At 39.5% G+C, this 24,543-nt stretch overlaps 1 protein-coding gene across 3 annotated transcripts in view; it reads right to left on the bottom strand.

Moving 5' to 3' along the window:
* Window positions 1-24,543, bottom strand: part of RABGEF1 (RAB guanine nucleotide exchange factor 1) — a 62,451-nt gene that overhangs the window by 23,122 nt on the left and 14,786 nt on the right. Inside the window, exons 2-4 of one of the 3 annotated variants that reach the window (XM_024571332.4) lie at window positions 16,079-16,264; window positions 12,823-12,989; window positions 6,051-6,220 (exon numbers count right to left, since the gene is read on the bottom strand). In XM_024571332.4, the coding sequence (XP_024427100.1) occupies window positions 6,051-6,220; window positions 12,823-12,989; window positions 16,079-16,257 (516 nt within the window). In that variant the 5' untranslated portion in view covers window positions 16,258-16,264. Of the gene's footprint in view, window positions 1-6,050; window positions 6,221-12,822; window positions 12,990-16,078; window positions 16,265-24,543 lie in introns of those variants that run through there. The other 2 variants (XM_053929744.2, XM_071222298.1) reach the window with 2 other exon arrangements.

The raw sequence follows: 24,543 nt of genomic DNA, 5'->3' as shown, positions 1-24,543 counted from the left end.
TAAATATAAATTAAAATACTTTTATATTTAGACAAGCAAAACAGGGCAAAAGTAAATGATTGTCAAATTCAATTACTGGCAAAATATAGGCGCTAAGAATAAGGTACATATGTCCCTTTTCTATGTCTAAGGAAAATCCAGAAGTTGACCATTTTTAGCATCTGGATAGTTACTAATTACACATGAATTTATGTATGTTCTTCACAAAGGTCACTGTAAACTTTTTTTTAGCAAAATAATATTCAAATTCTTGCTTTCTTTCATTAAGTGAAATATGTTATGGGCTAAGAATTCTAGTAACTCCTAAGCTGTAGAGCAGTGAGATGCAGAAATAGTGCGGGAATTCTAATATTTGGTCATGCAGCCAAAGATCAGGATTCCCAAAGACACTGCACTAATTTAAAGTACTTTAATGTCACCAGAGTTTAAGCAGATACAGTGTCATTCGTGATACCGAGGTTAAGTAGTACCCCACTGGACTCTTCAGTGAGAATGTTAAGCTACTAAAATTGTAGTCTTGGAAATCAGTGAACAGGCTCCCGAATCAGTGTTTACGAATGCAACTGTGCAAATGCGTGTTTAGCCACTGGTTACTTGAGTTTTCCCACACATTTGAGAAAAGGTCAAGAGTATTCATAGGAAAGCAAAGTGAAAAAGACTTCCAAGAAAAACAAACGACTCTTAAAGAAGCAGCTAGGTTTCATCCGCCACACTCACCAGGGTGGATCTCAGAGTGTGCCCATGCAGCCTGCTAACTGGACTACTGTGCCAGCTCTCTGCCCTCAGTCAGCATCGAGAACAAGGCCTTACGCATGTAAGGGTCAAACCTGGTTCAATTTGAATCACGAATTGTTCAACTTGAGAAGTCCTGCTTTATGAATACCTTCTGAATGTGGCCTTCAGTCATCATGAGGTGCTTCAGGTGAACATTGTCCTTAATTTCTACTTTTGGAATACCTTGTGTTGCCTTCTCCAAAATGTCTACAACCTCTAACATGTCCTTGCAGAAGCCCTAAATACCATGCAATTTGCCACCTCCACCATTTTTGGCTTCTCTCTAAGTTCCTAGTATCTGCTGAAGCTTGTTTCCATTTTTCTTAGGCTCTTCTAGCTGCTCTTCTAACGTGACTTTCTGTCCCATGAATAGCTCCTCTGTAGAGGGAATATTTCTCCCCGGTGCCATTTTGACCCACACAGCCTTCACTGCGGCTATTGTTTTTGTATCTGTGCACAACCGGAGAGGGCCTGAGAGAACAGCCGAACCAGGAGGCTGCGTCTCACCGGCCTAACCACCACGCCACCAAGCTGCCCCTCATTAATGTTTTATGTTTGCTTTCAGACATCAATGTATTTTTAATTATTTTGATTCATTCCTCGCTTTCAACACAGTTATCAACTCACTCTTTTATCTATTTTTGTTTCTTATGATGCATAGATTCCAGCAGCTTAGGTGTTTTCCCATTGTCTTTTGCCTCACTTCTCATCCATCCTGCTTCTAATTTTAAAATTGGGGATTTCTGGCCAAGATGGAGGTGTAGGTGGATACACTTTGCTTCCTCACACAACCAAAAGAAGGACAACCACAAATTTAAAAACAAAAATGACCAGAACTGCCAGAAAATCAAATTGTATGGAAGTCCAACAACCAAGGAGTTAAAGAAACATTCATTCAGACTGGTAGGAGGAGCGGAGATGGGCAGCCTGGGTGGAGAGGAAGCATGACAAGTCAGTGGCTGGAGGACTGGGCTGTCCCACATTTGCGTGCGGGTAAACTGGGAGGAACAACTAGGGAGCCAGACAGACTGCACAACCCTTGGTTCCAGTGTGGGGAAATAAAGCTTCAAAATGTCTGGTAAAAACCTGTGGGGGTTGCAGTGGCAGGAGAAACTCTGGGCCTCACAGGAGAGTTCACTGGAGACCCACAGGGTCCTAGAACATACACAAGCCCACACACCCAGGAATCAGCACCAGAAGGGCCCAATTTGCTTGTGGGTAGCAGAGGAAGTGACTAAAAGCCAGTGGAGAGCCAAGCAAGCGGCATTGTTCCCTCTCAGACCCCTCCCCTCATATAGCACCACAACGCAGCAACATGGGTTGCCCTGCCCTGGTGAATACCTAAGGCTCTACCTCTAATACCATAACAAGCCTCAAGACAAAAAAAATATGGCCCAAATGAAAGAACAGATCAAAGCTCTAAAATCAGAACTAAGTGATGAAGAGATAGTCAACCTAACAGATGCAGAGTTCAAAACACTGGTAATCAGGATGCTCACAGAAATAGTTGAATATGGTCACAAAACATAGGAAAAAGTGAAGACTATGCAAAGTGAAATAAAGAAAAATATACAGGGAACCAACAGTGAAGGGAAGAACACGAGGACTCAAATCAATGATTTGGAACAAAAGGAAGAAACAAACATTCAACCAGAACAGAATAGAGAAACAAGAATTCAAAAAAATGAGGGGAGGCTTAGGAACCTCCAGGACAACTTTAGACATTCCAACATCTGAATCACAGGGATGCCAGAAGGAGAAGAAGAAGAGCAAGAAATGGAAAACTAACTTAAACAAGTAATGAAGGAGAACTTCCCCAACCTGGCAAAGGAAATAGACTTCCAGGAAGTCCAGGAAGCTCAGAGAGTCCCAAAGAAGTTGGACCCAAGGAAACATGCACCAAGGCACATCATAATTACACTAACCAAGATTAAAGAGAAGGAGAGGATCTTAAAAGCAGTGAGAGAAAAGGAGAGAGTTACCTACAAAGGAGTTCCCATAAAACTATCAGCTGATTTCTCAAAAGAAAGCTTGCAGGCAAGAAGGGGCTGGAAAGAAGTATTCAAAGTCATGAAAGGCAAGGATTTACATCCAAGATTATTCTATCCATCAAAGTTATCATTTAGAATGGAAAGGCAGATAAAGTGCTTCCCAGAAAAGGTCAAGTTCAAAGAGTTCATCATCACCAAGCCCTTATTATAGGAAATGTTAAAGGGACTTATCTAAGAAAAAGAAGATAAAAAACATGAATAGTAAAATGACAACAAACTCACAGCTATTAACAACCAAACCTAAAAAAAAAAACAACAACAACTAAGCAAACAACTAGAACAGGAATAGAATCACAGAAAAGGAGATAACATGGAGGGTTATCAGTGGGGAGGGGAGGGAGGAGAATGGGGGAAAAGGTATAGGGAGTAAGAAGCATAAATGGTAGGTACAAAATAGACAGGGGGAGGTTAAGAATAGTATGGAAATGGGGAAGCCAAAAAACTTTTATGTACAATCCATGGGCACAAACTAAGGGGGTGGGGGGAATGACAGAGGGTGGGGAAGTGCAGAGAGGAGGGGAATAAAGGGGAGAAAAAAGTTGGGACAACTGTAATAGCATAGTCAATAAAATATATTTTAAAAAATAAAATTACCTTGGGCATATAAGGCTTGGTCTAAATGACAAAAGAAATTTATACATCCTTCTTTTCATTGGTAACTATATATATTCCTGGATTTGTGGCCATACTTAGATCTAATTGAAGTTTGGTTCTTACAGTGAGATTCTTACAGTCATTTTATAAGTTTAAAAAACTAAACCTTGTAAATTCTTAGCTTCTTCACAGCCCCTCCCCAAACCCTTGGCCATTTCTACAATGAAATATAAATTCTTACTATGGTGACTTCTAAGAAGAGAAAAACAGCTGATAACAATTGTATGTTCAATATGAATGGGTTTTGCATTAATAATGTAGCTGCCTGTCTCATTTGCAATAGAAATAATTTTACACTAAAAAATATGAAAAGGGACTATAAGATAATACACATCCTAATATTAAGTATCTAATAGGATTAAGCAAAAAGAAGAAAAGGGGGAAAATACATCAGTTTCAGAAGAGTCTTACCAAACAATAGTATCTGTTGAATAGTAAAGCATCACATTGCAATAATGTGGTGTTGTGTGAATGAAATTTTAGCCAAATTTCCCTTTTGGGAAGAGAAAAAAATTTTAAAAGTCTAAGGGCAGGTAAAGTGCTTCTTGATAAAGATAAAATGGCTGAAAAAATTTTAACAGAATCCTGAAAACATGTATTTCATTTTCTAGACTTGACCTATATGCAGAAAATGTTGCCCATCCCTGGCATACACTAGGATTGGAGAAAACGAGAACGAAGTGGAAAAAGACGCAGGCAAGAATGGCTCGTGTTCTCAAACTCCCAAATTAGGGAAGAATAATATTGTATGTGCAGTAGGAAGAATTATCAGTTAATGGCAATGTCAACAAGGCAATTTCAAACAGATAAGAATGAATTTTCATATTGAGTAGTTCATAAGAATAAGATACCTAGAAAGTTTAGTTGGTGAGAATATCATGAACTTCAGATTTTTAAACAGTTTTCATGAATTGAGCACAGAGAGCACCTTGCACTATAACATATTTCATTACCTCACAGGAACTATCCCAATTTGTACTTGATCACATTCTCTCAAGAAATTTATATAACTGAATTATTTGAAGCTAGTTGGGTAAGGTTGCTTCATTCCGGGGCAGTAACTGTCTTATGTATTTGAAACACCATTAACTTGGAGCTAAAGACAAGAAGGGCTTCCCCAAACACATTAAGTTCAAGTATCAGGTATGTGCTAGGCATCATGCTAGATGTTGAGCGCACATGCATAGGGCTTGACCACTTAACCATAAAACATGTAGTGTTGGTGCAGAAATGGAAAATAGGTTGCACAGTGGTTCTTAAACAAGGACTCTGAGGCCATATCCAGGTTTCTGATATCAATTAGTGATGCCTGAAAAACAATTAAGTATGACAGTATCTGCGCCAGTTAATTACTTCTTCACTTTAGTACATTGATTCAAAAGTCAACCAACGTATTACAGAACAAGGGTACATTACACTTCTGAGTAAAAGAGAAATGAACAAATCTGAGCTGAGCAGTTTTTAAAAATACAACATTATACAGTGAATATGCTATATGCACTATATAGTGGATACAGTATAGATATCCTGTAAACATTTCATAGGGCTGAAGAATAAATAACTACAAAACTTTAGTTTTCATGTTGGATAAAAATTGAAAGTTGTATATCACATGAAGTCTGAATTTTTTCATATTAAAGAAGTCTATCATTGCTTCTAACTCAAAACATCAATGATATCTTACTTTATTTAGCTCTAAATATCACTATTTGTTTACAAACACTTTCAGGGGAAAAAAAAGAGGCTACTTATTAATTCTCAGTGTAACTGCACACCAAAAAACAAGAAAGCAAGCTTATTTTTTCCTTCACTAATTGAATTCAATATTTAAAAAATATTTTGACAGAGCTAATTCTAAGTTTAACGGGTGAGGTATATTACAAATGAATTAATCACTATTTACAAAATGAGTCCCATTACAGGTAGTCTTATGAATTACTGCAACTAAAACGATCACTTAGAAGTTACAGGTTAAAGACACACATGTGGAAGACACAAGTTCTAGTTCTGACATTGGCAGAATCTAGCCGTGTAACCTTGGAGAAGCCACTTACCCTCTCGGGCTCTCGACTTCCCCATCTAAAACAAGAGGACTAAACTAGGTACTCACTATGGTGCCTTTCAACATCTAAATTCTAGCTTTCCCTTCTCTACCCCAGCAGGGAGAAGAAAATTAAAATCAAAATACAAAACAAAACATAAACAAAAATGCCCTAAAGTGATTGCTACTGATCTAACAATTGATACTTCAAAGTCCAAGATCTACCAACTGTGGCAGTTTACACTGTTTACAAGCTGATGAGGCAGGAAGGCTCAGCACTCAAGCATGCCATGGAAGTGGCTGGGGTGTCACACTTTCCACGAAAAGATGACCCAAACACTGCTGAGCTGCAGTGGAAAAGTACTAGCCTGGGAATCAGGTTTAAACTTGGTTCAGTGGCATATTTCTTAGGTGACTTAACATCTCGGGGTCTTGATTTTCTCAGGTGTAAAGTGACAAAGTTGCACTAGATTATCTCCAAGACCCTTCCTAAAACCAAAACTGTTTCTAAGTGGTTATTCTCAACCTACCCTTTTGTAATGCATTGTTTCCAAAAACAGCTTGGTCTGCTTATAGATTTCTTGGCCTGTCTTGTGGAAGGTCTTGAGAAATTCTATGAACTCTTTAGACACTCTATCCGTTTCAATGCTGGTTTGCCGGTTTATGGAAGGACTGGGAGCTTTTGCTTCCTGAATTTCTGCTGGGAAAATTAAAAATAAGTTTCATTACATAGAAGAGCCATGCATAGAATTACTTTAAGTATCTAATTTAAGATTATTTAAATGATGCTTAATAATCAAAGTTAAACTTGAATTTAAATTATTTTATGCTTCAATATTTGGGCAACTTTCCTACAAGTAAGCTAAATCTTCTTTATGAGTAGGAATACAAATAGATAAAACTACATGACCTAAGAGACATCCCTACTCAAATATGAGGTGCTCCATTTGGATTTTCTTAGACAAACACATCATGCTTTGATCCGTGTATTGATCATTAACACTAAAATGGTACCACTATCTTGAACAACTTTCCCAAAGGTCTGCATGAGTTTATAAAACTAATCAAGTGAAACAATCAGTAGAAGTACAAAAATGTTTGATGACTTTTAAAATGTTAAACAAATTTTTCAAATCCATTTTACTTGCCCAAAAGGCAGAGGCTAACTTATTTATGTGGAGATTAACAACTACTTATCCCCCATCAGTTTTCAAGTCGGACTGCTCAAAGGTGAAGAGCGACACTCAAAGCGGCAGGAGCTGCCAGAGCTCCGGCAAAGGGAGGGGCAGGGGAAGCAGGAAAGCACCTATCCATTCAGCCGGCCACACAACTCCACCCCTTCTACAGATACACTGAAAGGGGCAGGGGCCTCCCCAGAGGTAAGGGAGATATAAGAAAAGCAGAACTATCACTTGGTCTCTTACCACATTCTAAGCCTCCTAACTTAGAACTGTGCTCCCTAATTCAATACTTATAAGGCTGGGGTGTCAAACTCATTTTCACCGGGGGTACATCGGCCTCGAGGTTGCCTTCAAAGGCCCGAAATAATTTTAGGACTGTATAAATGTAACCGCTCCTTAACTGTTAAGGAGTTGAAATTACATTCGGCCCTTTGAAGGCAACCATGAGGGTGATCTGACCCCCAGTGAAAATGAGTTGACACCCCTGCTATAAGGAATTAGATGGCCCACAAACCCATGATTCTCTTTTAACATAAAAAGACAAGAAGTATCTTTCGAAGGTATTAAAATCAACCTATTACATATCTCTCAGAGTAATTTCTTATAATCTTAGTTTTGGAACTTTAGTATCTGATGTACATTTTAATGATGAAGTTGAAATAAAGTTTTAATATCATAAAGGCACTATTTCTGTTAGAGTGCCTGGTGTATTCTAAGTGAGACAAACACACGTAGATTACCTACAAGATACACTATTAACTGTAGCAAACTAAAGACCCCACATCTCATTTGTTACAAACCTGGTTATTAAACTGTGTTACGTAATTGCTTGACTTATACTCAAATGAAAGCAAAAACACCCTCCCCTGCCCCCGCAAACTGTACTATCAAGTAATTAACACAACGAAACTACATTTTATAGTTATCTTTCCAAATCAAGTAGTTGCCTATCTTTTAAATTCAGTGCTTCTTAATTATGATTCAACATATAGAAGCCCTTAAAGAATCAACCACATTAAGAGAAAAAAACAGGAAAGAAACAAGCCACCACCTCAATATGTATAGTGAAAACACATCATTCAAAATCAGACAGCAAACTAGAAACAACTGTTTGTACATTATATCACAAAAAGACTCCTATAAATAGAGAAGAAAAAATTCTTAACAGCTCAGTGTGAAAATTGGTAAAGAATACTAACAATTCACAGAAAGGAAATGCACATGGATCTTAAACAGGAAATATGTTCAATCTTACTTGTGTTAACAAATATGCAAATTAATATTACTATGCGATGCCATTTAAAAAAGTAATAAATAGACAAAAACCTGAAGTTGGATGCTGATGAGGATATGGGGGGAGGTGCTCATACTGCAGGGGCGTGAATGGAAAGTGATACAACTGCAATGAGGTGCAATCCGGCAATAATCACCAAAATTTAAAAAAAAAACACTAACCCCATGACCGAACAATTCCATTTCTCAGAAATTTTCTACTCACATCACTGCACATGCACTAAATAAAATATGTGCAAGGCTACTCTTGTTAACACAATACGGCAACCGCACAAAATGGTGATTAAGGGACTACATAAATTATGGCTTGACTCACAAAATGGAATGTTGTATAATTTTAATACAAAAAATATGCTTTTATGTACTGTAAGGAAAAAGTTCTTAAACGTATTGCAAAGTTAAACAAGCAGGGTATGGGTAGTGTGCTATCTTTTATGTAAAATAGGGGAACTAGAGTTACAATGTATGTGTTTATAAATAAAAACAAAAGACAAAAGGATACAGAAAAAACCAGTAATAAAGGTTGTCTGAATGTGGTGGTAGGTTATAAACTGGATGAGCGAGGGACTGTGTCCCTTTTATTTTTTGAGTCATTTGGATGCCCTACCTATTTGCCCTTGTTGCTGCTTTGTTCCGGGCTGTTGGGAAATGAGTTTTCCAACCACGTGTGCTCCGGGATCCTTCCGCTCACTCCTTGATCCCTCAGCCAGTCGCGGGCAGTTCGCTCACCTGCACGTACAGCTATCTGGACTTTCCAGTGCAGTCGCACCCTCTCTGCGTTTGGTCGCGCCAATGCTAGTGACTCGCTGTGCTCTGAACTCATTTCCCCATTTAGCGAGTTCGAGTTGTGTCTCCCTGTGCCAGGGCTTCAAACCTCTCCCCAGAGTGAGCTGGGGCACTCATAGGACTTATCACGTTTGTCCCCTCTCTCAGGGGTTACTCACCCAACTGCCTGTTGGCCAATGTATAAACACTATTATTTCTTATATTTTGTCTGATTTTCTAGTTGTTAAGGGAGTAGAGTAAACCCAACCTTTGTTATTCCATCAGGACTGGGAGTGAAATTATCAGACTGAGTGAAGGATTAAATTCCACATATTGAAGAATGTGGTTTTAGTTACACACAAATACATTTTTGGTCTTCCATATTGATAAAAAAAATGTTTCAGAAAAAAACCTGCCAGTTGTTCTTTGAGTTAAATTGTACCTATTCATTTGCTACTCATCTGTGTATTATTTTTTCTAAAATTTTTGCAGAGTAGATTGTATATATCATGCTCCTTACTGCCTTAATATGAGTATTTCCTAGTAACAAGGACATTCTTTTACATAACTACAGCACAGCTATTTTTAAAACTTGTGTGATTTTTTAAAAAATGGGATACAACTGAGGGCCAAACATTCATTAACTGGTCATGTATACTTAAATCTCCTCTAATCTGGAAATGTTCCCCAGCCTTCCATTGTTTTTTTCAAGACATTCACAACTTTGAAGAACACAGGCCAGTTGTTTTGTTGAATGCCACTCGGTTTGGGTTTCTCTGCTGTTTCCTCATGACTGAGTTCAGGTTATAAATTTTCAGGTTATACATACTACCTACTTCTTGTTGTGCTCTTTTCAAAGCATCAAATCTAGAGGCACGTAATATCCATCTTCCCCCGTAGTTATATAGATACCATTTCCCTATTTGTAATTAATAAGTAAGTTATGGGAGTCCACTTGAGACCATGTTCACAACTTATTCTGCCCCTCAACCCAGCTTTAGCACCCGCTGATGAAACTTGCCTGAATTAATCCTCATTATGATGACTGTAAAACAGTGATTTTCTATTTCTATCATCCCTTCTATATTGATTAGTCAACATTCTTTGGTAAAAAAGAAATTTCCTTTCTCTTTTATTTAATATTGATCTATTTTAGTAGTAGATGGACTAATGTGTTATTGTTTTATTCAGTTATACTCCACTGACTGTTCTTATTTATTTGATACTCTGATGTGGCCAGTGGGAACCCCTTCAAGCTGGCTTCTGGGTCTTTAACATTTCCCCAACATTTTAGGGGGCCGTTCTTCCCTGTTCCAGCCCTGGAATCAGTCATTTCTCCAAGGAACCCTAGTGAAGAACAGTTTTAGAGTCTAAGAATTGGGTGGAAGAGCAGTATTTTAGTTCTAGGAGCATAGCCTTTAGAGTAATTTGTAAAAGATGTACACAAGTTTCTACTCGGGATGACAACAGCTATTTGAGCTCTTAAAAAGGGGGGCATTTTTTAATGGATAAGCAATTATTCCCACTGGCCAACCCACCATAATTTACTCTGTAAACTATAGCTCACTCAACCTTACTTTTGAAAATTAGAAAACTGTAAGTAAACTTTCTGAGTTTTTACAGTCAAGCTGTTCCATTACCCCCTCTGAAGGGGCATCCAACTGTTGTTAAAATAGTTTTCAAATCCCTTAGAAAGTTATTTGTGTTCTGTTTATTACCAAGCTGCCCTGGCTTAAGAGCTTTCTTTTGTGCTACCAGAGAAGTACAGTATCAAGAGCAAAGGCATCATGCATTAAAGAAATAAAATAAAGAACACAGAACGCAAAAGTCTATTTTAGTCCAGACCCAATAAATGAAAACTCTGTTTAGTACAGGCAAACCTTACCCACACGCAAAGGCCAAACCGTCAGTCTAAAATGCGAAGTCCACCTGGCAAAGCTATGTAAGCAGCGTGTGAGAGACAGACCCAACAGCGTCCTCTTGGTGAACACACACATCCATTTCCCCAAACTTTGAGATCTTTCCCCCATATGCTTTCTATAAACAACAAAACAACTAAACATCAAAAATTTAAGGTAAAAAACTATCATTCTAAAAGAAAAGAAAAAATGGTAAATATTTCATATAAAAGGTTTTTAAATAAAAATAACTTAGAACTGTCTCTTTTAAAGTACAAATTTTCTTTCTTAGAACATTTTTCTAAAACTGTCCAGGATGGTTCCTGAGTGCACATGACTCTTACCCACTTCGGTAACGGGAACCTCGTCACGTGTCTATATAGATATAGACACAGATACATGTACAAACACTCACACACACAAGTTCAAGGGAAAAAACCACACCAGGAGTTAGAAGACCTGAGTTCTAATACATCAACTCATACAACCTTGAGTAAATTAGTTAACCTTTATAGGCTATCATGTCATTTGTAATATAAGGCAGTCAGAGCTGATGGCTTTATAATTGCTTTACTATTTCATCTGTTGTCATATACCATTTCGTCATCTATCATAAATTCATAAGGTTAGTGAGACTTTCCAAAAGCAGGGAACAGAATGTAAGCTACTGGAACAAATGGCTTTGACCAATGCCCTTGAGCTCCTTCCTTACTAGCAGAGACTATTCTCTCAGAAAAACAACATTTAAAAATAATTAACACTTACTGGAGGCTTACAATGTGTGCCAGGTATGGTGCTAAACTCTTTAGACACATCAACTCATTGGATTCTCAAGACATGCCTACAGGTAAGTATTACTACTGTCCCTCAGAACAGACAAGGCTTAAAGGGATTAGCTTGCGCCCTCAGTCATACGGCCAGTGAACCTGTAAAGCTGAGACTCAAACCAGGGTGACTCCAAAGCTTATGTTCTTAACCACCCCACCTCCTGATAAATAAATCATGAGCCAAATACATTCTTAAATTAATCTCTAGCCAGTACTGATTAATCCCCTTCTTACTGAAGGAGAGAAAATTGCTTCAACTTAACAGCCAACCAAGAAACAACTCCCAATTTATCATGTAAACTAAAAGATTATTTAAAGGCTTGCACTTATAAGAGAAATGCTGTGTTTCTGGTTATAAGTAACCTTTCCTTTTAATAAAACAAAACAATAGTCATTAAATCCAAAAGACCAGTAAAGATCTTAAGGGGTGATGTTATTCATTACCCTGCCTTTGGGCAGGCCAAAAAAAAAAAACCCATCACAACCACCCCAGGCTGAGGGGTTGGGAGCTAGACAGGGGCTCTGAGAGAAGAGCTCTCAGATAGCATCAGTGTTGGTTCCCAGTCTCCCTCACCACTCCCAATTCACCGCACAACAGACCTTCAACATAAAGGTTCAGAGACTGGGTCCTAACAACACATTCCTTCTTGCTTCCTGCTAGGCCATGTCAACTAGCTTGTCTGCTCACTGACAGAACAAGTATGACTTTAGTGATAATCCGTTTGCTGGCTATATGGCATTTTAAGAAGTAGGACGAATAAGGGCAAGTACATATAAATCACGCACTAGAAAATGCATACTAAGGATTATATTCACCACTCTGAAAGCCCGGAGGGAGCCTTTTTTTTTACGTTCTCTACATATTTCCTCAAGATACTGTCTCTCAGATAAGCTCTCAGAAAACTTCCTTTTTAGATGACTTCAAGCCTAAAAACAGTCATTTCTGATAAGGCATGGATGGTGAAGATAATATGTACAGAAGAATAAGCCAGCATCCAAAAATTAAAGGCACAAAAAATAAGACAACCAAAAAGATAGCCGTTTAGATGGCAATGAATTTTATAAAGAAAACTACATATTTCTTTATAAAAACACTACATATTTCAATTATCTTTATTTCTCCTAGAATAAACAAGCTTCTCTAGAATACAACGTCCTCTGAATTAAGAGATCTTTGGTTTCGTTTATTGCCTAACCCTCAAACCCAATTTCAGTCTCAAATCTGAGTTGACAGTCTTTAAAAGCTTAGAGAAATTACAGGGCTGGGCCCACATGCACTGTGCATCTACTCAGTACTTCATTTGAACAGAGAAGAAAGAAAGAGAATCAGAAAATTACCCTTCTTTGATCCAACCCTGGATGAAGCACTGAAGAACTTCTTCACTGTGGTGACCTTGCGGGTCTTCTCATTGGTTTTCTTTTCTTCGAACTTAGAAAATGTGAGGGACTGAGCCCCCTGGCTGCTCTGACTACTGGCAAAGGCCTCTTCCTCCTCCCGCTGCAGTCTGCAATTCAAGAGAGGAGTAGTGACCCACACATTCTCCAAGTTTTCCTTGTATCTAGAGGTTATTACTCTGTGAAGTGAGGAGGACCTAAACTGGGGCTTTTAGAACTAGAGGCTGAACACACCAAATAGGTCTGAGGTCTCAGATGTGTAACTATCTATCTATATGCAACTACAGACTTTTAAAAAAGATTTTATTTTTTTAGAGAGAGGGGAAGGGAGGGAAAAAGAGAAGGAGAGACACACTGATGTAAGAAAGAAACATTGATCAGTTGCCTCTTGCACATGCCCCAACCAAGTTCTGAATGTGCAACCCAGGCATGTTCCCTAAACGGGAATTGAACTGAGACCTTTTGCTTTGTGGCATGACACCCAACCAGCTGAGCCACACTGGTCAGGGTGTTACTGCAGACTTTAAAAGGGACTTCTCCATGATCATGTTCATTCAGCAAATGTAATAGGGTTATGAGCTCAAGGTCAGAAGATAGAAAAAGACAAGTAAATGATCACAATTCAATACGACAGTTCCTGTGGGAGAGGGCAAAGCACGAGCGCTATGGGAACACAGGAAAGAACTGAATCTGCTGGAGGAGTCCAAGAAGGTTTCACACTGGTGACACTTAGGTCTGTCTTGCAGGATTAATAAGAGTCTGCCGAGCCAGAGGGCATTCCAGGGAGGAGGAGCTACAAGCCTGAAGGCATGTCATTCTTGTTACCGACCAAGCTCAGTGCAGTCAGAGCACTGAGGGTGTGGGGGCGACACTGCTAGATGTGTGCACAGGCAGGCCGCAGGTGGTAAGAAACCCTGACTGCCAACCCACTATCACCCTGGACTTCATCCGTGGTGGGAAACCAAGAAAGAACGTCAGCCCAATGAGTCACCATTACCAGATCTGTACTTCAGATAATACAGGTAGCTGTGTGACAACTGGAGACAGGAACAATAATTAAGAATACATGACAAAGATTTAAGTGAGGGAAAATAAGGACCTGGAAAACAGGAGAGGGTGAAATTCAAACGACTATCATTCTAAGCTCAAAAGAGTAAAACTTGTACAATTAATGGTAGACAGTGTGAGAGGTGAAGGAGAAATTAAGAATGACTCCAATGTTTTTTAGCCAACTGAATAAACAGTGATGTCATCAACTGATACAAGAAGAGATTTAAGAGAAAATGTTGAAAATGGGGATTGGAGTAAATGAAAGCAGTAACTTTGGCCTTGGACCAGCTGGAGTTGAGGTATTTATAGTAAATCTCAAAGGCCATCTATAGAACAATGGTTCTCAAAGTGTGGTCCCCAGACAACAGCATCAGCATCACCTAGGAACCTGTTGGAAATGCACATTTTCAGGCCTCACTCCCAATCTCATAAAGTCAGAGGCTCTGGGGGTGAGGTCCAGCAATCTCTGTTTTTACAAGATTTCCAGGTGATTCTCATGCCTGTTCAAGTTTGAGAAATTGTACTATAGAAAACCTCAAGCAAGGTTACAATTGGAAGGAGTAAGAAACAGCAATAAAGTCACAGGGAAAGGTGTTAGTGTGAGAATGGAATAGGGACAAAATAGAAGGTACTATATATATTAAGACATTTTGATGTGAAGAGGTGAGAAAGCTAAGAGAATCATGCTTAGGAGCCTCCAATTTCTTTATGAAATAGGATCAGCCTCTAAGAATATCAGGAATGCAGAGAGAGCCCTGAGGAAATAGCGAATGTTCTATGTATGTTCTCTCTGACTGACCATGGAGTCACCAAAAGCAGTGAGTGTACTTGGTAATTAATTCTGTGAGTTCACCGCAGACACTAGCAAAGTACCACCCAGCAAACGTGGCTGATCAGATATAAAACTGGCCAAAGTTGTCAGAGTTCAGTTTGACTTTCTTTTATTGAGAAGTTTTAGTTACTAGGATGTTCTGGCAAAGGATTAACATTATTTATGGCATTTTATCAGTTCCTATCCTTACCAGCTATGCCATTTTTTATTTTATCATAATCATATTTCTATATCATACAAACTTCTTAAGTAATACTTCTGACTTACAAACCCCATTTTGGAAAAGTTAAATTTTTATAATTTAAGAACTATATACACAAACCAACAGATTTCTACTACTACACGTTTACGACTGTGACAGATGCCACGCTGGACACATCACACACGGGAGAAAACGACGCTTGACAAGGGCCACGCGCCAAGCCCTGTGCTAGGTACTGGGTTGGCCAAAAAGTCTGTTTGGATTTTTCTGTATGACAGCTCTAGTCACTAGTGCTCAGCTGTCTTTAACTTAATGCAAAACAATTCTGTTAGAATGTACTGTGACAGCTGTCCTATCAGAGTGCAGTTAAAAAAACTTATCAGAATTGGTGAATTTTTGTGCTGCCATTTTAATATTGAAGATGAAGGAAAATATGCAACATTTTCAGCATATTATTATTTCAAGAAAGGTAAAAATACAACTGAAATGCAAAAAAAAAAAAAAAAATCTGTGCAGTGTGTGGAAAAGGTGCTGTGACTGACAGGATGTGTCAAAAGTGATCTGTGAAGTTTCTTGGTACTACTGATATTTTGGCTAAGTGATTCTTTGCTGTGGGGCTGTCTTATGCATAGAAAGATGTTTAGCAGCACCCCTGGCCTCTACCCACTAGAAGCCAGTAGTGAGAGATAGCTGACATACGTAAAATATCCAAATCAATAGTTATTGGTGAAAATGAAAGATGTCTTTTAGTTTACAGAAAAAAACATAACAGACTTTTTGGCCAACTGAAAACATCATATATATTACTTCATTTAACCTCCACTATGAAGGATGTTTGTCTCCATTCCTCAACTCCAAAAAGCTTATTGTCTATATTAGGGAACTAACACACCTCAAACACAAAATACTTAAATGGTAAGACAAAAGAGAAAATGAAGTCACTAAAAGCTATTCATTAAATGTTGACTGAGAAGATGAGGGGAAAAAATCTATTCTGTTAATAGTAGGCTGACTTGCTAAGAGCGCAAAGCAGAAGGGAAGAAATGTATTCTGAAATGACAGCATTATGTATCCATTGTATCACTGTAAAACCATCCCGAGGTAAGTCCGTTTACCGCTCCGCCAGTTCCCAATCCTCCTGAATCTGCTTCTGCCTGGCTTTGTGGTACTCCTCCCTCCAGCACTTGGAACAGAAACCATGCCAGGCTGGGTTGCCGTAGTAACCACATCCTTTCTTGCATAGGAGCTCTGATTGATCCACATGAATTCCTCGGCGTTCAGACTTCAGGCTCATCTTCTTCCTGTTAATCGAGTAACAAACAAGAAAGTGTTGAAAATGAATTATTTTATCAGCAGGGACATTAAGACCCCCAAAATGAGTCCATATCTTCAAGCTATAGAAGAGGGAAGAAGTGAAGGAAGAAAAGAGAGATAAGGAGGTAGAGGAGGAGAAAGGGAGGGAAAAAGACAGTTTAAATACAGCAAATTCCCGACAGTCATTTTAAAGAAAAGACGACTTCTTCCCTGCCCAATAACATAACAAACACTTTAAGAAAGGCCTAATATTGTAATGAAGACCTAACCATAAAACTACAAAACTTCTAGAAGAAAACGCAGGGGAAAAACTTCATGACATTGGATTTGGCAATGATTTCTTGGATATTTCACCAAAAACACAAGTAACAAAAGCAAAAATACACACGTGGGACTAGAGCAAACTTAAAAACTTCTACACCAGGGGTGTCAAACTCATTTTCACCGGGGGCCACATTAGCCTTGCGGTTGCCTTCAAAGGGCCGAATGTAATTTTAGGACTGTATAAATGTAACTACTCCTTAACAGTTAAGCTAGAGCTCGGCGCTGCCGCCGGGCAGAAACAAGGTGCAGGGCTGGATTCGGCCCATGGGCCTTGTGTTTGCCACCTGCATTCTACACAGAAATCACTAGAGTGGCACTAGAATGACATTTTGTCTCACATAAATTAATTCAACATTTACCAAGGAAATGAGTACAATTAAAGTATCAGAACAATCTAAATTCTCTGAGAAGGCATTCAAGGCCCTCAGAAATCTTGGGCAAATTAACATGAGACTGCTCTTTGTTACCACTCACTACATACACAATATAATGACAGGTACTTAATATAATTATTCATAGCAAAAGAAAAAAAAAACAAACAAAAACAAAAAACACCAAAACCCAAGGCAGACATTATCTTTATTTTATTAGATGTGAAACCCGAGGTTGAGAGAAATTTTCAGAAGTACATAAACACCACTAAAAACAAGCAAAAGAGAAGAGATTCAAAACCAGGTGAACTTCCAAAATCCTTATACCACATTGTCCCTGATCTACTTGTCCAAACTAAGCTCACATCCCTGCGCACAGCAATGTTCAATCCTATGACCATCTCCTAAACAAACCAGGCCTGTTCGTGCCTCAGCGGAGAAGTCTTGCCTATGGTTTTCTTCGGCTTTTTCAAAGATGATTCACTATGCGAAGCTCATAAGCTTCCCATGAGCTTCCTTCCACCCAGAATTAACCCTGACCCTCCATTCTCATAATACTGCTTATTTAGGATCAGCTACATCCATTCTACTTCATTATAGAGTCATTTCTATGTTTGACTTCCTCCCACCTAGACTAGAAGCATCTTGAGGAGCTGCTTTATATCCCCAACAGAACAGTGTGGGGCTAAGGCGCTCCATACTATGTTTTGAATTGCAGAGACCAGGAGACAGGGCTGTTTTCTACTCAGTCTTTGTTTGAACAGTGAATAAGCTTTCCTTTAAGATTTGATAGCAAACTTAAGGACTTATGTTAGATATAAGTCAGAACGAGAAACCAATTAAAAAGTATGGTATAAGCTGAAGAGAGATTTTTAGCTGTGACTTTCCTTTTTAGACTATCAGCAAAATAATTTGAGTTTCCTGCAAAGCTATTATCTAACAAAATTCTTACTTGGCAAGTTAAATGTATTAAGGTAGTCTGGTCTCTGGCAATCGACTGGATCTTACTGATCCTGTTAGGCTGACTCATTTTTACCACTCCCTATTTTATTCTTGCTGCTACCACATTATAGTTGCCAAGGGAGTGAGGAAGAACCACTAGGAGCTCTGAAAGGGGGGCGGGGATGGGGTGGGGGGGTAGGGGGGCAGGGCTCATTCCCTCCTGCTAGTATACAGGAATAGACAATACTAGTTTGCACAGAGAGGGATAAACAGTTGTAGAGAACCTACTTGTGTCAAGTACTTATAAAATCATTTATTCATCAAAGCCAGGAAATTAGCATCTTCATTTCTAAATTGAGTAGACAGTGCTTGAAGAGGTCAGCCAACTGTTTAAGGTCACACATGTTAGAGTTAAGATTTCAAATAATACTATAACAAGTTTCTAAGTCTGTTTTCTTTTCTACTATACCGTATCTTATTTGCTCACACCACCAGGATTGTATTATAAATTGCTACCCAACAAGTTTCATTTAAATTCATAGAATAAAATGGTCCTTATTCTTCTTCCCATAAATAAACTGCCAAACAAGCACAAAAAAAGTGGCACTCCACAGCACGTATTCATGAAACTCACATGTCCAGACAAAATTAAGTCCTGTATCTTGGGGATCCTACAATAATTTAACACAAATAGTTACTAAGTGCCAACTGTGTGCACAGAACAAGGTAGATACCACTGTTAATACAATTGATAGAACATACTCTTCCCCTCAGGTCCTTTCCCTCCAAAAAAACAGGCATACTGAGCAATGCAGAAAGACAGAGGCTATGAAATTGAGGGGGAGGAAAAGGCAAGGTAATCCTGACTTCGGAAGTTCGGAGAGACCACTTGGGCCAGGGGATGGAGGTGTAGACCTTAAAGAGCTTTGCAACTTAAGAGGGTCTTGGAAGAATGATAAAAAGTGGAGGGACATTCTAGACAGGAAGAACATCTTTTACATAAAGCTCAGAAACAGGAAGGCAGATGGAGCGTGAATGATACGGTCTAAGGAGGAGGTTGACTGAAGAAGTTAGGTGCGAGGTCAAATATGACTGCTTTTTAAAATTCCGGGCTACAGGGTCTGGATTGAAGCATCACTGAAAGCTCTTGGAAAGCATGATAAGATTTCTATTTTAACACATTAAAACTTGAGAGATGAAGTTCTGTCTTATGTCACATAAAGTGCAGTGGACAATAAATCCTCACTCCCAAAGTCAGCTATAAAAGTGGACAAAACTTCCTCTCTGCTGAGGAATCAACATGTTGGCCAAGGAATGCATCTAAGCTCCAGTTCCAGCTGTTTCTGCTGGCCTCTCTCGTGTCTCCTCCGTGTGTGCACAGGCTCCGTTGGCCATAGTGGAAGGAAACCTTACAGGCTGGCAGTGTTTACACACAAATTTTTGTCTAAACAAACAACCTTGGGCTGACCATTAAGGTATTACGGTATGCAAGCACCGGGGTGACCCTTAGAAGGAAGTCAAGTTTAAAAATAAAAACAAGAAAAAAAACTGAACAAAGACATCAGGGGCCCCATGAAGTCTCTCCAGAGATTCCACAGATTTAGTCCAGCTATCACACTTGGATGGTACACACTGAGCACTACTTTGGGGGATTCTTAAAAGCAGAAGAGAGAGGGGAAGAATTGGGGAAGAAGACCAGAATTCAATGTATCACCAACCCCTCAGTGAGTTTACCATTCTCCCCTCCAGTATCACCGAGCCAATCCAGAAATGCACACCAAGGCACAGACACAGTGCCTCTAGTTCAGGCTCAAGGAAGGAGAAAGGGAAACTCCTAACATTGACAGAAAATATGAAAGTCCCTCCATTTAACTGTTTTTCCCCTTATTGTGAGCCATAGCACCCAAGCAACCACACGCAGAACTGGCTGGAAAGGCAGGCTGCAGAAACTAAACTCCGAGGAGGGGGAACTATCAAGTTTTCCCACCCTCCATCCTCCCCATTTCTTGGCCCCAAACGTGCCAACAGCCGTAGAAGTACAGTGTTCATGACAGAGAGGGGTAACTAACTGTACCGTTTTCTGGCCAGAGGAAAGGAAAGATGAGAATCTAGGAAATAAGAAAAGTAGGAGGAGGCACTGACAAGGAGAACTCGAGAAAGCAACCTAAAAATGTTGTTGGTGAACTCCTGGGCTCACCCCTAGCTGTGCAGAATACATCTGCTGCTTTTCGGGACAAAAGACTAAAATTCAAACTAATAGAGACCACTGCACAAGTTTCAGACCGGCACGCACATGACACAGATGGAAACTACTGCAAAGGCCTTGAAAGATGAACTGACGTTGGGAACGTGGCCCACAGAAAGTGGGTTATAACTTGTAGCCCCAACTGGGCAACAAAACTAAAAACGTTTGCTCTGCAAATGACACCATTAAGAAAATAAAACGACAAACTACAGACCAGTAGGTAATACTTGCGATCACATATTTGACAAAGGACCTGCATCTAGAATATATAAAGAATGCTCAAAAGTCAACAGTAAGAAAAACCACCCAATTACAAAATGGGCAGAAGACCTGAAAGACAGTGATCTAAAGGAGATGAACGTGCTGGGAGACAATTCTCACATTTCAGTCCAAGAGGCCTTTGCAAACATCCTCAAGTATCTAATATTCTTAAAAGAAACACATGATTATCTCCACCCCTGCCCCCTGGGAGCCTAGGGCAAGTTTGTTTACTGTCCAGTACAATAAAATGCTTCCCTCAGGTCAGAGGTTGAGCAGGTCCGTTTTCTGCCTTTTATAAAAGATTTGGGGCTCCTCTAAGCTTGGGTTCCTCAGCTGTGACATCACCCTCATGGGACTTGGGAGTGAAGGTAGACCACGTGAAGATGAAGTTTGTTTTGTTGAAGTCCTGTGAATGATTAAGTACTTTGTCTCCGACTCAGAATCTCAAGCCTTCTGCCAGCATCCATGAATCCACGGCAGGATCACTTGTTACCTCTAAGCAGGGTGAAAACTCGGGTCCTTCACAGTCCTTGACAGCATGGCAAATAAGCACGTGGAAAGCTGTTCAACATGATCATCCATTAGAGAAATGCACATTAAAACCACCATGAGATATCACTACATACTTATTAGAATGGCTAAAATTTAAAATATCAACAATACCAAATGGCAGCAAGGATGCAGCAACTAAACACTCCTATCCCTAGTGGAATGCCAACAGCACAGCTATCATGAAAACCAGTGTGACAGTTTCATAAAAAGTTAAACATGCATTACCATACAACCCAGCAATCCCAGTCCTGGTATTTCCTCCAAAGGAAAAAAACTGATGTTAATTCAAAAATCTGTACATAAATAGTCCCAGCAGTATTTCTCAGGATCATTAAAAAAAGGGAAACAACCAAATTATCCTTCAGGGAGTGAACGGATCAACAAACTGTGTCGTACACGCAATGGCTGCTCCTCAGCAAAGAAAGGGTGGAGGCACTACCTACCCAGGCAACAACTTGGATGAATCTCAAGGCTTTATGCTGAGTGAATGAAGCCAGTTGTAAAAGTTAGCATATTGTATGATCAGTGTTTCTTAGGAATTAAGGCTGGGGGAAGGGTGTCTACAAAAAAATTACACGAAAACATTTTTGGGAAGTGATGGAACTATTCTGTATTCAGATGTTTACAAAAATCTACAAACGTTTTAAAATTCATAGAACCATGCACTCCCCCCAAATTCACTTTTACTGTATGATTAAAAAAAAAAACCTTGAGAGGCAATTTCTAGGTTGGATTGAGGGGGAAGTGGAGAACAGGAGACAGAGATAATGACCAAGAGACAGCTCAGTAAGAAGTTATCATAACAGAGGTGTCAGTAATACAGTGGGAATGGGAAGGGGATGGTGGCAACGCACTTCGCGGGTGAGATGGCTAACAGTTAACGAATGAGGCATGGCAGGGAGACCTGCAAGTTTACAAACACTCTTTACTGTCCCTACAAGATTAAAGCCCTCCAGTACTTGTTTGTTGTTTACTTATTAGCTTAGCTTAAAAAAGATTTTATTTATTTTCAGAAAGAGGGGAAGGGAGGGAGAACAAGAGGGAGAGAAACATGGATGAAGGAGAGAAACATTGATCAAGTTGCCTTTCGCATGCCCCCAAATGGGGACCTGGCCTGCAACCCAGGCATGTGCCCTGACCAGGAATAGAACCTGCGACCTGTGACCTTTCGGTTCTCAGGCCAGCACTCAATCCACTGAGCCACACCAGCCAGGGAGCCCTCCAGTATTTAGATTTAACATACTTATTTAGTAGATGAGGTTGAAGTAGAAAGGAAGAGTAACAAAATCTAGCCAGAGTCCATAAGTTAAGTTGAAGAAACTTTAAGACCATCTACTTACTCCTCTTACAATAAAGATGAAGACACTAAGACTGAGAAGTTACAGTTTGGTCAATCAAAAGGTGGTAAGTGGCAGGGACATCACTAGAGCCTGGACTTACACTAAGTCCTGAGTTCCATCAAACTATTTTGAGAGTCTGAACTAATCTTTCACTATTATCATCCTATAGTCCCTTTCTTCAATTCTAAGAGGAATGGGCAAAAAAATATATCCATTTTCCTTATATCAGAATTCAGTAAGTTTTTAAATTTTAATACTACAAATACTATGGCACAGGTCTGTGTCACTAAAATGAAAACATTTTAGTGAGTCTGTCTAGCACATGAGCCAACAACCTCTCTCTTCCTGGGCAAATGTTACCCCAATCCACAATGGTAGGCTGCCAGCAGCCACGTCTGTCTACCTGCCACTTCAGGGCCACAGCTGACTGAACCAGAGATGGATATGTGACCCAAATGGGAGTTTTGTAGATGAGTTTAATCTGGGCTGTTCTGTTGAATGATGGAGGAGGCCATCTTCCTGCTTCATCAGGGCCTCCTCCATCATGCCATGACCATCTTCCTTCAAGTGACCTGAGTAACAGGATAACAAGTCTGAAGAGTGAATAGATACACACCAAGAAGCAGAGAAAAGAGGCAGAAGAAAAACACTCTTCAGGTCCTGAGAAGTTTCCGTTTCTCAGTTTCAGTCCATTCCAAGATTCAGAACGGACTGAAATTACCTGCCTACCCTCAGATTCTGAGACACACTCCTTGATCCCTCACTGTTCTTTCCCTTTTCTTCTTATACTTGTTCCAATAAAGCTTATTTATCTGCACCCAAAGACTTTGTCCAGGTGCTATTCTAGGGCTAGAAAAATGTAACAGGATTGCTGTGACTACTCAGCATATAACCAAGAGCACAATAAGTATTAAGCTGAAAACAATAGCAGCTATGAGTCTATGAAGACCAGTTTGGTGTGGACATGAGGTCATAATGATCGGTCAAATCTGCATTCAAATGCCAGCTCTGCCACTTACTAGAAACATGACTTCAGACCAATTAATACTTCCGAAACTTCCACACACAGCTCTCTGTCCAACTTTTGCTCCTACCATTCTCAACCTTTTCACAAGTCTAAGCCCCACAGCCCTTGTGCTCCCATGACCTTTGCTCTGATGCTACACCTGTGATCACATTACCTTACACGACAGAAAAAGACTTTGTAGAAAATTATGGTTACTAATCAACAGACCCTAAAATAGGGAGATTGTTCTGGATTATCCAGGAGGGCACAACATAAGCACATGAGCCCTAAATGCAAAAGAGGACAGGAACCCAGAACAGTCAAAACTATCTTGAAAAAGAATGTAGGAGGACTTCAGTTCCCAATTTCAAAACCTACCACAAAGCCATGACAATCAAAGCGGCGCGGTGCTAGTACAAGGACAGACATACGGCCCAACGGAACAGAACTGAGACCAGAAATAAACCCACACATGTGTGGTTACACAGGGGTGCAAGACTATCCAACGAAAACAGGAAAATCTTTCAGTACGTGGCACTGGGACAACTGGGCAGCCACGTGCAAAAGAATGAAATCAGACCTTTACCTCACAGCATATACAACAAGTAACTCAAAACGGAACATAGACCTAAATGCAAAAGCTAAAACCATAAACACTCTTAGAATTCTTAGATGACACCAAAAACAAGAGCAACAAAAGAAAAGAAATATAAACTGTACTTCATTAAAACTAAAACTTTTGTGTTTCCAAGGATCTCATCAAGAAAGTAAAAAGATAACCCACAGAATGGGAGAAAATATCTGGTAAAGAATTTGTATGAAGAATATACGAGGACAAAAGTAGGTTTACAATTGTGAGTATACAAAACAAAGTTTATTTTTGTATTATTATTTGTTCATTTTTGTATTATTTGCCATATAAACTGTAAACCTACTTTTGCCCACCCCTGTATAAAGAACTGTTATAACTCAATATTTAAAAAATAAATAACCTAATTTTTTAATGGGTAAAAAGATCTGAATAGACACTTCCCCAAGGAAGACATACAAATGGTCAATAAGCCCATAAAAAAAATTTGTTTGACTTCGCTGGTCATCAGTGAAATGCAAATCAAAACCACAACGAGATACCACTTCACATCCAGTCAGATAACAAAGTCAGGTAATAAGGTTAACAAAGCCCTGGCTGGTGTAGTTCAGTGGATTGAGAATGGGCCTGAGAACC

Source organism: Desmodus rotundus, chromosome 1, assembly GCF_022682495.2.
Source record: "Desmodus rotundus isolate HL8 chromosome 1, HLdesRot8A.1, whole genome shotgun sequence".
NCBI lineage: Eukaryota > Metazoa > Chordata > Mammalia > Chiroptera > Phyllostomidae > Desmodus > Desmodus rotundus.
This window is presented reverse-complemented; position numbering and strand designations above follow the sequence as displayed.